Source organism: Penaeus japonicus, unplaced genomic scaffold (assembly GCF_977035675.1).
Source record: "Penaeus japonicus unplaced genomic scaffold, GWHDUDI00000001_assembly GWHDUDI00000038, whole genome shotgun sequence".
In the NCBI taxonomy this organism is placed as follows: domain Eukaryota; kingdom Metazoa; phylum Arthropoda; class Malacostraca; order Decapoda; family Penaeidae; genus Penaeus; species Penaeus japonicus.
The window spans coordinates 19,318,949-19,333,361 of record NW_028234440.1 but is presented as its reverse complement, the minus strand read 5'-3'; the positions used below and the strand labels follow the sequence as shown (position 1 = coordinate 19,333,361).

The 14,413-nt window shown below is 38.0% G+C and overlaps 1 protein-coding gene across 2 annotated transcripts in view; it reads right to left on the bottom strand.

Moving 5' to 3' along the window:
- Positions 1-8,168: 8,168 nt before the first annotated feature.
- svp (COUP transcription factor 2) overlaps positions 8,169-14,413 on the bottom strand; it is a 200,579-nt gene continuing 194,334 nt past the window's right edge. For both annotated transcript variants that reach the window (XM_086533131.1, XM_086533132.1), the window contains 2 exons: positions 8,733-8,952; positions 8,169-8,308 (listed from right to left, as the gene is read on the bottom strand). In XM_086533131.1, coding sequence (XP_086389257.1) covers positions 8,254-8,308; positions 8,733-8,952 — 275 coding nt within the window. In that variant the 3' untranslated portion in view covers positions 8,169-8,253. The remainder of the gene's footprint in view (positions 8,309-8,732; positions 8,953-14,413) is intronic.

Genomic DNA, 14,413 nt, shown 5'->3' with positions numbered 1-14,413 from the left:
GGGAAAAAAATATAAATATAAACATGAACTAGTGAATTAACTTAGAGCCACACATTTTACTGGATAATGAATTAGTGAATAGTGAATTGATTATTATCATTATCATCATTATAACAATTATTGTTATTATCATTGGTGCTGTTAGTATCATTATTGTCATTATCATTATTAACGTTATCGTTATCGTTGTTATTGACATGATCATTATCATCATCATTATCATACTATGGATGTTATTATCATTATCATTATTGTTATCATTATCATTATTGTTACTGTCATTATCAGCATTATTGTCATTATTTTCTTTATCATTATTATTATTGTTGTTGTTATTGTAATTCATACCATTATTTTTTTTTTATTACTACTATCAATATTATTATCTTTATTATTACTATTACTATTATCATCATGAATACAATTGTTATCACCTTAATCATCATAATTATCATTGTTCCCATTATCATTATCATCATTACTATCATCATCATCTCAATAATTAGCATTAATATCATTAATACTATCATATTCCTTATTGCAGATTATTATCATCATTTTCATAATTATCATCATTATCAGTGTTATTACCCTTATCATTATCATTATTATCATAATTATCATCATCAATATATTTATAATTTTCCTAATTGTTATCATCATTATTATCATTACTCTCATTATCATTATCATAGTAATGTAGATTATAATAATAATGATATTGATGATAATGGTAATAATAATAATGATAATAATGATACTGATTATTATGATAATGATAATGATAATCATAATGATGATAATAAGTATCTTCATTTTTATTATCATTATCATTATTATCACATTTCTATCATTATTATTACCATCCTCATCATTTTCACTATCATTATTATCATCATCTTCAATGTTATTACTATCATTTTTGTGGGTATCACTGTCATCACTATCATTGATATCGCTATTCACTCATTATTGCTTTATTATAATTTTCATTATTGGTATGATTTTTATTTGAGTATAATCATCATCATTATTATCATTGTTATTATTATCGTTCTTGTTATCAATATTTTATTCATTATCATCATTGTTTTATTATTATTATTGCTGTTGTTGTTGTTGTTATCATTATTATTATCATTATCATTATTATCATTATTATTATCATTATTTTTATTAATATAATAATTATTATTATTATCATCATTATTATTATTTTGTTATTATCATCATCGTTATCATCATCATCGTTATCATCATCATCATCATCATTATCATTATCATTATCATTATCATTATCATTATCATTATCATAATTATAATTATAATTATAATTATAATTATAATTATAATTATGATTATAATCATAATCATAATCATAATAATAATAATAAAAAAATAATAATAATAATTATCACTATCATTATCATTATCATTGTCATTACCATTACCATTATCATTATCATTATTATTATTATTATTATCATCATCATTATCATCATTATTATCATTATTATTATTAATATAATTTTTATTATTATCATCATTATTATCATTATCATTATTATTATTAGTATTATTATCATCATCATTATTATTATCATCATTATTACTATAATTTTGTTATTATCATTATCATTATCAAGATCATCATTATCATTATTATCATCATTGTTATTATCATTATCATTATCATCATTATTATTATTATCATTATCATTATTATTATTATCATTATTATTATTATTGTTATTGTTATTGTTATTACTATTATTATTATTACTATTACTATCATTATTATTATTATTATTATTATTATTATTATTATTATTATCCTTATTATTATCATTAGTTCTATCATTATCATTTTATCTTCACCATTATCATCATTATCATTAACATTATTGTTATCATTATCATCTTTTTTATTATTATTATTATCATCATCATTATTATTATCATTATTATTACTATTATCATTACCATTATTATTGTTATTATTATCATTATCATTATTATTATTACCATTATTATTATTGTCATTATTATATATATTATTATCATTATCATTATTATCATTAATAATGATATTATTATTGTTATTATTATCATTATTATTATTATTATGATTATCATTATCGTTGTCATTATCATTGTTATCACTATTATTAGTATTGCTATCATTATCATTATCATTATTGTTATCATTATTTATACTATTATCAATATTTCTCTTATCATCATTATCATTATCGTTGTTATCATCATGATATCATTATCATTTCCATTATCATTATTATTACTATTATTATTATCATCATCGTTATTATTATCAAACTTATGATATCATTAATATAATTATCATCATTACTGTTTTATCATCATCAATATCATTATCATTATCATTGTTATTGTAGTTATCGCTATATCATCTTCATCATTATTGTTGTTATCAACATCATTTCTATCATTTCATATCTATTATCCTTTTTGTTATCAATATTACTATCAGTGTTACCATTATAATCCTCATTATTATCATCATTATTGTAACTGTTAAGGACATTATTAGTATTGATATCATTATTGCTATTATCATCAATATGTTTGTTATCATTATTAGTATCATTATTATCATAATGGTATCAATGATAATAATTATTGTTATTAATATCATCATTAAAATTATTATCATCATTACTAGTATTATCGTTACTGATATTATTATCATCTATATCACCATCATCATTGCAATAATGACATCATCATCATCATTAATCATGCAAATGTTATCAAACTTTGCATCATCAACTTCATCATTACGATTTTCATCATCATTATGCAATGTCATCATCATATCACGATTTTTTTTATCTTATCTGAAGTGCCATTGTGGTGATTATTATCTTGACTATCATTGTCATCTTCATCATTAATTGTTCTTCATTATCATCATTATCACGATAACCATTGTTATCATCACCATCATTGTTATCTGATGATTATACTTCTATGATTATGATTTATATTTTATGTTTTTATCTTATATGATAGTTCAGAAACAGAAACAAAAACAACTACAAGGTAATGTTACCATTGTATTACTATCATTATCATTATTATTATTATTATTATTATTATTATTATTATTATTATTATCATTATCACTATTATTATCATCATTATTATTATTATCATTATTTTTATCATTATCATTGTTATAATCATCATTTTCATTATCATCATCATTATCATTATTTTCATTATTATCATTAATATTTTTTATTATTTGTATTATTAGTTATATCCTTATTATTATTATAATTAGTATTATCATTATTACCATCATAGTCAAATTCGATTTTCTTCATTTTCACCTTTTTGGCATCATGACTGTTGTTGTTGTCATTCTTGTTTTTGTTGCTTTTGCTATCACCAATGTTATCATTATGGTTGTTATTACTATCATTATTGCTATGATTAATGTTATGATTACTATTAATATTGTTTTCTTCTTATTGTTACTATTATTGTTATCATCATTATTATTATAAATTTTCATTAATATTATTGTTATATTCATTATCATCATTGTTATTATCATTATTATTATTTTATTATTGTTATTATCATAATTATTATCATGATTATTATTATCATTATCATTATTATCATTATTATTATTATCATTATTATAGTTATTGTCATTTTTATCATTATCATTTTTATCCTCACCATTATTATCATTATCATCATTATTATTATTATTATCATTATTATTGTTAATATCATTATTACTATTATCATCATTATTATTACTATTATCATTACCATTATTATCAGTATTATTACTATTATTATTATTATTATTATTATTTGTATTATCATCATTATTATTATCATTATCATCATCATCATCAGTATCTTTATTTTCATTATCATTATCCTTATCATCATCATTATCATTATTATCATTATTACTATTGTAATTCTTATTGTTACCATCATTATTATTAGTATTATTAATACCATCACCATTGATATTATAGTTTTCATTATCATTATTAATCATTACCCATATCATCATCACTATCATATTTATCATTATCCTTACTGCAATCATCATTATCATAATTAACAACACAGATGTCAGCACTCACTCTCATTATCACGTTATCATTATCATCATCTTCATCACTATCATCATTATAATTGTCATTCCCATTAACCATTTTTTTTATGGTTGATTTCTCTTTTAATTAATTCATTAATGTACTTTATTTTTGTATTTATTTCTGGTGAGTTTGTATTGTCCTTAATTAATTTCTATTTTTTTCATGGTTGATTTCTCTTTTGATTTATCAATTCATTCATTTACTTTATTTTCGTTTTATTTCTGGTATTTTTATTTTTATTTTGTTGTTGTTGTTGTTATCAATTGGTTATAGATGTTTCATTATCGTTCTCGTGGAAAATGTTATTATTGTTATAATTATGATTATCATTATCATCGTCGTATTATTGTTGTTATTATCTTTCTGGTTATTATCATTATTGTTATTATCATCATCAGTATCTCATCGTTATTACTACAGTGTCATGATTATTGTCATTGGTTATTATTATCACTGTTATTATCTTTCTGTTTATTATCATTCTGGTTATTATAATTATTGTCATTATCATTATCATTATTATTGTTTTTAGTCGATTTCTGTTGTTGTCATCATTATCATCATTTTGATAGTTATCAGTATCAATATCATCATTTTCATTATCATCATCATTATTATCATGATGGTGTGGATTTATAATTGGTATCATTTGTAATACTTTTGTAATAATTTTATATAGCACTATCATTTTTCATATCATTTGTTTTCTTAATATAATCTTTATATTTTAATTTATATTATTGTCATTATCTTTTCTTATAATGTTTGTTTTTATTTCATATCATAATTATTGTTTTATCTTATCATATTCATCAAGTTTTTAATTCATATCATTATCATTGTTTTGTCTTATCATAAGAAAATCTATTTTTAATTCATATTGTTATCATTATCACTATATCATCAACCAATCAGCAATTATTTTCGTATCAAAGTAATCACTATCTTTCATCAATTTTCATGATTATTATATACTCTTTCCTAAAAATCTGATTTCCATTGAGTCATATGTGTAAGTGAAAAGATGTCCTCTGGGCCTATTTGTGTATTTATTGTATATTTGTGATTTTTTTTTCTGTTATATTTCATTGGATTTTTAAAAAAAATATTTAATTTCCTTGTTTTTGTATATTGTGTTGTATCTTTTCTTTTTTTTATTATCGTTTAATTCTATTATAATTATTTGATTACTTTGTACTGTTTCTTTTGTTTCCTTTATTCTCATCATTAGTAACTTTATTTCTTTCATCATTATTACTATCATTCCTATCATCCTTTTTTCCTTCCTGAAATATACATTCCAGATAATTCACACACAATTCCACGAGGTGCGAAATGGCCTTTCATCTCTCGTCATTATTTACAGGGATAAAAAAACTGAAAATTGACAACAGAGTTTTTGAGATCATTTATTTAAGAGAAAACATACTGTTTGTGTCTACGACACCTGTGTAGCCTAAGGTACAAACAACATGAATGACGTCACGGTTGTCACACACCTAGGACGCTCGCACGGGCGGCGCTGCCAGCCCAGGGGGACGGGCGCCCCGAGGCCCCGCCCACTCGAGGGCGCGAGGGCGGCGAGGGAGGGCCGTGGGCGCCCGTCCGCCCGTGCAGCCCGGCCCGTGCCTCTTTGTACACTTGTTGGCGGCACCTGTACACCTGTACACTCATCGGGGGCGCCTGTCCACTCGGAGGGTCCGGTGCGTGGGCGGGAGCGGCCACTCCCTCCCAGGGTTCTAGACTTTACAAACAAAACAACATTCAGTACACGTGTGGGAGTGCGGGCAGCCGCGCGAGCCGCCCTCGGCCTCGGCTGGAGGTGGCCGTGCAGGCCGCCCCTGACCTGTGCAGGTGCTGCTGCAGTCTCACTGACCCTCGTCTTCGCTCCATCGGATGATTTAGAAGGCTGTCGGAGAGTGGCGGCGGCGGTGCTGTGAGCCGGACTTCGGACCTGAAGGGAGGTTGCCTCGACGCCGGCGCGGCGCGGCGGTCGAAGGAACCCTCAAGCAGCCGGGTGGATCTGGGCTCCTCCACTAGCACCGGGACCTCCGCCCGCTAGTGGGTCTCCGCCGGCTGAGAACCGACCGGTAGTGGTGCGCCTCTACCAGCACCAGCCAGCAGGTCTCGACTAGCGGGCAGACTTCGGGCAACTAGCGGCAGTCCGCCTGTTAGCAGGTCCAAACCCGCTAGTTAGCGAAGCGCTGCTCGTTCCCTCGGGTCCCGTTCCAGATAGCTGCTAGTAGAGAAAGTGGCTTGCAGAAATACCTCACAGCTTGCAAGATCTCCATGCCAGGAGACCTCTAGAGGGCTGTACTGCAAGAAGGGCCGGGTCCTACATTACGCGCGTTCAGGAGTCCAGAACACTATCGAATCTGGGGTAAGTCTGGCGATACGGACTGTTAACCTGCACTCGACAGATGGAAGATGGATTTCACTCCTTTTTTTTTCGTTATATACTAATCAACTCATACAATTTCCATATTGCTCCATGACATACCATATCACAGGAACCCGATCTGAACGTTTTCGCAAACATTTCTGGCGTGGACACGATGGCGATCATGGTGCAAAAAAAGAAAAGAAAAAAAGAATTCATCTGATCTGGATGGGGCTATGACAACTGTCAGTACAAAAAAAATCTGAGATTAGCCTCAGCTTTGCGCACACGACACAAAATCTAAGTTAATCTGCATAACCGGGACAAAGGCTAGATTATCTGTCCACCCGAGCGCCCCCCCTCACACTCCACCCCCCCTCCCCCCTTGGACGATGCTTGACGATTAACAATTTCTAGTAATCAATTTAATTCCGAAATTCCCTTCACATTATTTTTATTCCTTATTAGAAAAAAAAGAGTTTCGTCCTTCTCAAAACTCTCATATATATAAAAAAGAGAATTTGTAATTTTCTTTACGAGCGAGTACGTATGGAAATGGGGGTGGGGGGGGATGGCGGGGGGGCAGAGGGAAGGGGGACGCTGGGAGCACCTTTTCAACGCTCAGATTTTCTGTACAAGTGAGGTGGCGGTCAACCCAGCCAACGCGAACCGAGTATAAAACCTTATCTCTTACTATATACAAAATATACATGGATTCAACCAAAGAGACTTGGCTTGCCTTAAGCGTCCAGTCCGGGCGTCTCTGGTTATCACATATACAAGAACAGGTAACGCGAACTTGGTAGTTTATGCACAATCGCCAATTTCCTCACTGGATCGCTAACCCACTATGGTCGGTTGTCTTCTTCTGATGACCAGACACGGTTCTCGTCTTTCAATGGTTCGGTTTTAGTTTCTTAGTTTTTTTTTTAAATTTCCTTTCCTTTACAACACCTGTTTTGCTGTGTTTCTAAATAAATTGCTTAGCATACGTTTTTGTTTTTGTTTTTCCTTGGTTGTCTTTTAGGCAACGGATGGGTTTCTTCGTCTCTGATTGGGCTTCACTTCCTGTTCCTGGCGGTCCCGAGGGCGCCGCCGGCCTCGTCCCGGCCGCGGCGGGCGCGCCTCCGACCGCCAGAGATTCCTTCCTCGTCTCCGCGGCTCCGAGCACCGTGTCTTCGAGCACGTTCCTTCCTCTCACGTGCTCGGTCACAGGATCCTCAGGCCTCTCAGCGGCTCGTGCGGCGAGGAGTCGCCCTCCCTCCGTCTCTCGCCGGCGCTCCACGAGCCGCCGCCGCCGTCCTTCCCCGCGCCGCCGCCGCCGCCGCCGCCATCGCGCGGGGCGAGCATCGGCGACAGCCATCCTCCTACCCTGGCGAGGGGGCTTGCGAGGCCCTCTGCGGTCGTTGTGTGAACGGGCGGGCGTGCGAAGGGGCGTGAGGGCGTCCCTGCGGGCGGAGGGGCGCGCTGGAGCTTCGCCGGGAGCGCGGGCGGCGGCGAGGCATCCGCGGTTCATCACCGGAAGGCCGTGGCGAGGGTGGGCAGCTGGAAGGAGGAGACGGGCGTGTGGGCGTGCGCTGAGGTCTGGCCGTGAGCGACGGACGTGAGGGCGTGGGCGGCGGAGGTGAGGGCGTGAGAAGCAGCCGACGTGGGCACGGTCCCTGGAGGAAGGGTGGGATTCGTGCCCAGAGCTGCCTGTCACATGCTGCCCATGTACGGCCAGTTGAAGGTCGATCCGGACAGGAGCATGTCCCTGCGGAAGAGGCGGGGTTAGGGCCGTGTCCAGGGGGGGGGGGGGGGGGGCAGGAACAGTAACAGGGGTAATAATAATGATCATGATAACTATAGCAACGACGATGATGGTTGTATCGATTAACAACAATGCGTTGCTATTGAATAACAACAATGTTGATAGTAATGATATAATAATGATGATGATGATGATGATGATGATGATAATAATAATAATAATGATGATAATACTAATACTAATAAAAATAATAATAATTATAATAACAATTAAAATAACACTAATAATGAAGATCAAAAAAATAATAACAACAACAATAACAAAACCAACATTGAAAATAACAATAACGCTACCACTAACACTAACAATAATATCAAAAACACACACACACACAAAAAAAAAAAAAAAATCTCGTGGCAAACCTCACCTGATAAGCGTCTCAATCGGCGTCTTGCCCACCAGCCGGACGAAGAAAAGCTGCTCAATGACTGACGAAGACACAGTTCGGAGCGACGGAAGCCGGAGGAGTAGCTTGCCGAAGCGGGTGGGCTGGTTGGGGTACTGCGTCCGGCAGTATTCCTCGAGAGCGCACTGTGACTTCTCCTGCAGACCCTCGATGTGGGCTAAGTCGCTCAGGCCGCAGGCGTCTGTGGGAGGAGGAGAGGAGAGGAGAGGTTAGAATGATGATAATGGTAATAATGATGATAATTATGATAATAATAATAATAACAATAATAATGATAATAGTAATAATACCAATAATAATAATAATAATAGTGATAATAATAATGTAATAATAATAATAATAACAATACCAATAATAATGATAATAATAAAAATATCTACAAACACACACATACACTCACACGCTCACACTCAAACACACACACACACACACACACACACACACACACACACTGTATATAATATGTACACACGATTCTTCAGTACTCCAAAATACACATTTCCCGCAGTTTGCTTGGAAGCAGGACTGGCGCAAGCACTGCACCAGTAAACGAAGGGCAAGAAGAAAGCAAGGGAGGAAATTCTTACTTTCAAGAAGGAGGGAGGGAGGGGGGGGGGGGGAGAGAAAGAGAGAGAGAGAGAAGGGGGGAAGGGAGAGGATGAAAGAGGAAGAGGAAGAAGGAAGGAAGGAGGGAAAGGGAAGGAGAAAGGGAAGAGGGAAGAGGAAGAGGGACAGAAAAGGAGAGGGAGGGGAGGGAGAGAATAAAAAGAAAAAGAGAAAGAAGGAAAGAGCCGAAGAACAAGAGAAAGAGAGAGAAAAAAAAAAATGAAAAGAGAACTCAAAAAAAAAAAAAAAAAAAAAAAAAATATATATATATATATCTCCAAGCACCATTCATCGCCCCCCTCCCCAACCCACCTCCCCCTACCCCCCCCTTTAAAAAATCCCATCCCCGTGATTAGCGTCGGCGAATGGCGCTTCCGGCCGCGGCGTGTTTTTGGCCGCGTCGCAGGCTCGAGACACGCGACAAGTTGTGGTCATCCGTCTCTTAAGTCATCAGCGGAGCGAAGACGGGGCCGGAAGTCCTCCTCGACCGACAATCATCGCCGCTCCGCCTCTCTCTCGATCTCTCTCTCTCTCGATTTGGCTCTCTGGCTCTCTCTCGATCTATCTGTCTCTCTCTTTCTTTCTGTCTCTCGATCTGTCTGTCTGTATCTGTCTCTATCTCTATCTCTGTCTCTATCTCTGTCTCTCTCTTTCTCTCTCTCGATCTGTCTCTCTGTCTGCCTCTCTCACTCTCACTCTCACTCTCACACACACACACACACTCTCTCTCTCTCTCTCTCTCTCTCTCTCTCTCTCTCTCTCTCTCTCTCTCTCTCTCTTCTTGTTCTTGTTCTTCGTCTTCTTCCTCCTCCTCCTCCACCGCCGTCGCCTTTTGTTATTAACTGCTTGTCCTCCCGCCGGATGTTAATCAAGAGGGGGGAGGAGAAGGAGGAGGAGGAGGAGAAGGAGATGGAGGAGGAGATGGAGGAAGAGGAGGAGGAAGAGGAGGAGGAGGAGGAGGAGGAGGAGGAGGAGGAGGAGGAGATGGAGGAGGAGGAGGAGGAGGAGGAGTAGGAGGGGGAGGAGGGAGAAAAGGGAGAAGAAGAAAAGGAGGGGAAGAGGAAGAGGAGGAGTGAGAAGAAGAAGAGAAGGTTGGGAAGAGGAAGGGGAGGAAGAAAAAAAGAAGAGGATGGGAGGAAGAAAAAGAAGAAGAAGAAGAAGAAGAAGAGAGAAGAGGAGAAACAATGAAGACGAAGCAAGAGGAAAAAAAAAACAAAAAGTCAAGAAGCAAAGAACGCAAAAACAAGAGGCGAAGAACAAAGAAGCAGGACGAAGAAAACGGTAAGAGGGCAAGAGGGAAGGAGAGGCGGAACAAGCAGCAACAAGCAAGAGGCAAGAGGAAACGACCCCCCCCCACCCCCACACCCCCACCCCCGCTCTTCCCTCTTCCCGCAACTGCTCTGGTTCCGGGGGTAGGAGGAGGTGGGGGGGGGGGGGAGATGAAGAGGAAGGGAAGGATTGGGGAATTTATGAGATAAACAGGAAGAGATTTCGGCAGATTCGATGCACGCACGTAGTCATAAACGCACGTAATCATGCACGTAAAAACACATACACACATATATGCAGACATATAGATAAGTAGATAGATAAATAGATAGATAGACGGATAGATAAAAAGATGGTTAGAGAGAGAGAGAGAGAGAGAGAGAGAGAGAGAGAGAGAGAGAGAGAGAGAGAGAGAGAGAGAGAGAGAGAGAGAGAGAGAGAGAGAGAGAGAAAGAACGAGAGAGATAATAAAAAGAGAGAGAAAAAGAACGAGAGAGAGAAAAAGAACGAGAGAGAGAAAAAAAAGAGATAGAGAGAGAGAGAGAGAGAGAGAGAGAGATAGAGATAGAGAGAGAGAGAGAGAGAGAGAGAGAGAGAGAGAGATTAGCATTGTTGCCGCTCGAATCGGGACATGGTCAGTTATTTTCACGGGGACAAAGAAAGTCGAAAGTTAAAAACACAAGAGAAACTTTTCGTGTCGTCTGACCACAATAGCAGATGGAAAGAGACGGACAGTCAGGTCATTTCAACTGTTCTTTCCAGCGCACTATTGTATATTTAATACCATGCATTTATACAAACAAACGAAAAGAACACGTACTTTAGAGAGTTGATCATATACACTCAAATTTATACATGTACGTAATCTTTCAACTTAAAGATACGTGAACTCGTAGCCTTTCGTGGGAAAAAAAACAAATGCGCTCGTATCTTCCCATCAAATAATACATGCGCTTGTATCTTTCATAAAAATACATATGTTCGTACCTCTCATAAAAAAATACATGCGTTCGTACCTCCCCATCAAAAAGTGTATACGTACGTACCTTCCCATCCAACTAAATAGATAAAAAGTAATAAAAAAGAAAGAAAGAAAGAAAGAAAAAAACATATGCTCGTACCTTTCCATAAAAGATACAAGCGCCGGAAAAAAATACATAAGCTCGTAGCTTCTCCCAAACCCTTTTAACATGGATTTGAATTCTCGTGTTCATATGATATTTCCTAAAGATTAACCCTTTGCAAGAAGGCGTTCTCCTTCAGCATCTCCAACTCGTTCTCTGCAACATGTATGAGAAGAGGCTGCTAGCGAGATGCAACAGGAATTCATTCGCCAGTCGGCATTCAAAGCGATACAGACCCGGTGTTTTCTTTTAAAATATGTGTATACATATATGTATATATATAAATATATATATATATTTTTTTTCTTTTTCTTTTTTAGGGGGAGCTATTTTTTTTTTGTTTTTTTTTTTATACAACCTTATTAATTCCTTCCCTATTTACTAATTTTCATCTATTTCCTCTCTCTCTCTCTCTCTTCATTCTACGATTTTACATCCCATACTTAACACCATATTCCTTCTTCTTCTTCTAAAAGAAAAGAAAGAAAAAAAAAAAAACACGAAACCATTTGTACGTCGCCGAACCATTTCGTTTCCCGTTTTCTTCTAGATCAACAAAAGGGCGGGAAACCGTTGTTCCCTGGAAGGACTCCCTCCCTCCCTCCCTCCCTCCCTTCCTCCCTCCGACCCTCCGTGAGGCGGCGAGAGCGAAGGGGGCGAAGGAGATAAGGAGATATGACGATGAATGTTTCTGTCAAGATAAAAGAATATGAATATTTGCAATCACGAAGAAGATGGAGTGGCAGGGGCTGTTGGCAGGAGACCGTTGCTTGTACCCTTTTGTGTCGGGTGCATGTGCGCTCTCTCCAGCTCTTCTTTTTTTTTTGTTTTTTTTTCTCTTTTTTTACTTTTTTGGATATGGTTTTGGCTTTCTCGAGGGTTTTTTTTTTCTTTTTCTTTTTTTTAAATCTGTGTGGTTTTGGTTCTCTCGTGCTGTGAGGATCAGTCAGACTGGCGGAAGAGGAGGAGGAGGAGGAGGAGGAAAATGAGGAGGAGGAAGATGATGAAGAAGAATAAGGAAAAATGTTGATGAAATTGAAATTGATGCTGACGATGATGACCTTGTTACTGATGGTGAGAATAACGGTGATGATAATTAATAACAGGGACGATGGCAACAACAAACAACGATCTGAAAAGACGAATCACACATCACCCCTCACCCCCCTACCCCCCGAAATTAAAACGACACCGGAACCCCTATAATATCCCCCCTCTCCCTCCCCCTCCCCCTCCCTCTCCCCTCCCTCCTCCGCCCCCAAGCCTACCGCATTCAAAATATACTTCCCCTTTCTCCCTCCCTCTCCCTCTTCTCCCTCTCCTCCCTCCCCCTTTCCCACTCACCCTCCTCACTCCCTTCTCCCTCCCTCTCCCCCATTTCCCTCCCCTCCCCTGCCCCCTGCCCCCTGCCCCCCCTTCCGAAATGGGGACCCTCCGATCTCATTTGAATTTCGCTCCAATTTATAACACGAGCGCCACCGACGAGCGCAGCGCCGAGTCTCCGGAAATCTCAGCATCTCACGGACAAGGTCTTGGTGACACTTGCGACTTGCGGGATCACGGGGGGGAGGGGGAGGAGGAGGAGGGGCGGGGTGGGGGGAAGAGAAGAGGGGGAGGAGGGGGGGGGTGGAGGGGAAGACGAGGGGGAAAAGGGGAAAAGGGGTGTGGGGGGAAAGGGGTGGAGGGAAGAGGAGAGGGGAAGACGGGAGGGAGGAGAAAGGGGTGGTGGAAGAGAAGAGGGGAAGACGAGGGGGGGAGGGGGAAAAGGGGAAAAGGGGTGGGGGGGAAAGGGGTGGAGGGGAAAAGGGGGTGGGGTGGAAGGGTGGAAGGGAAGGGGTAGTGGAAGAGGGGATCGGCTGGTGGAGGAGGGAGGAGGGGGAGAAGGGGGACTAGAAGGAGGAGGAGGAAGAGGAAAAAGAAGAAGAGGAAAAAGAAAAAGAAACGAGAAGGAGATGAAGGAGGAAGAGCAGGAGTAGGATCAAGGATTCATGGAAGGGAAAAGAAAAAGGAAGGAAGATAAGAGCAAAGTGCAAAAGAAGAAAGAAGAAAAAATAGGGAAAAAAGGAAGAAATAAAGAAATAAAGAAAGAAAATATATGAAAAAAGAATTCCCCAAAAACCCTCCTCATCCCCACCCCTCTCCCCCCTAGTCATCCCTCCCACGCCCCTCCCACACCCTTCCTCACCTCCTCTTCCCCCTGTCCCCTCTCCCCCCCCTGCCTCCCCTCCCCCGTAAAGCCGACCCTTCTCCGCCCGTTATAATATGGCCGAAGATTCCTACACTCCTTTTAAGACAAACGAGCTCATATCTAAATTGTAACGCGTAATTTTAGCTTCATGAATATTCAGAGCAAACCGCGGGCTGGCAAAGGAGGGGAGGGAAGGGAAGGGAAGGGAAGGGAAGGGAAGGGAAGGGAAGGGAGGGGAGGGGAGGGGAGAGGTGGGAGGGTAGGGAAGGACAGCACCTCCCTCCCTCCCTCCCTCCCTCCTCCTTTCTTCCTTCCATCCTTTTTCCCGAACTGATGTATGATCCTCAAACTTTTTTTTTTCTTTTCTTTCTTTTTTTTTCTCTCTCTTTCTTTTTGAGGGGAAGTCTTTTTTTCCATCCTCTTCCTCCTCCTCCTCTTCTTTACTTCCGCGGATA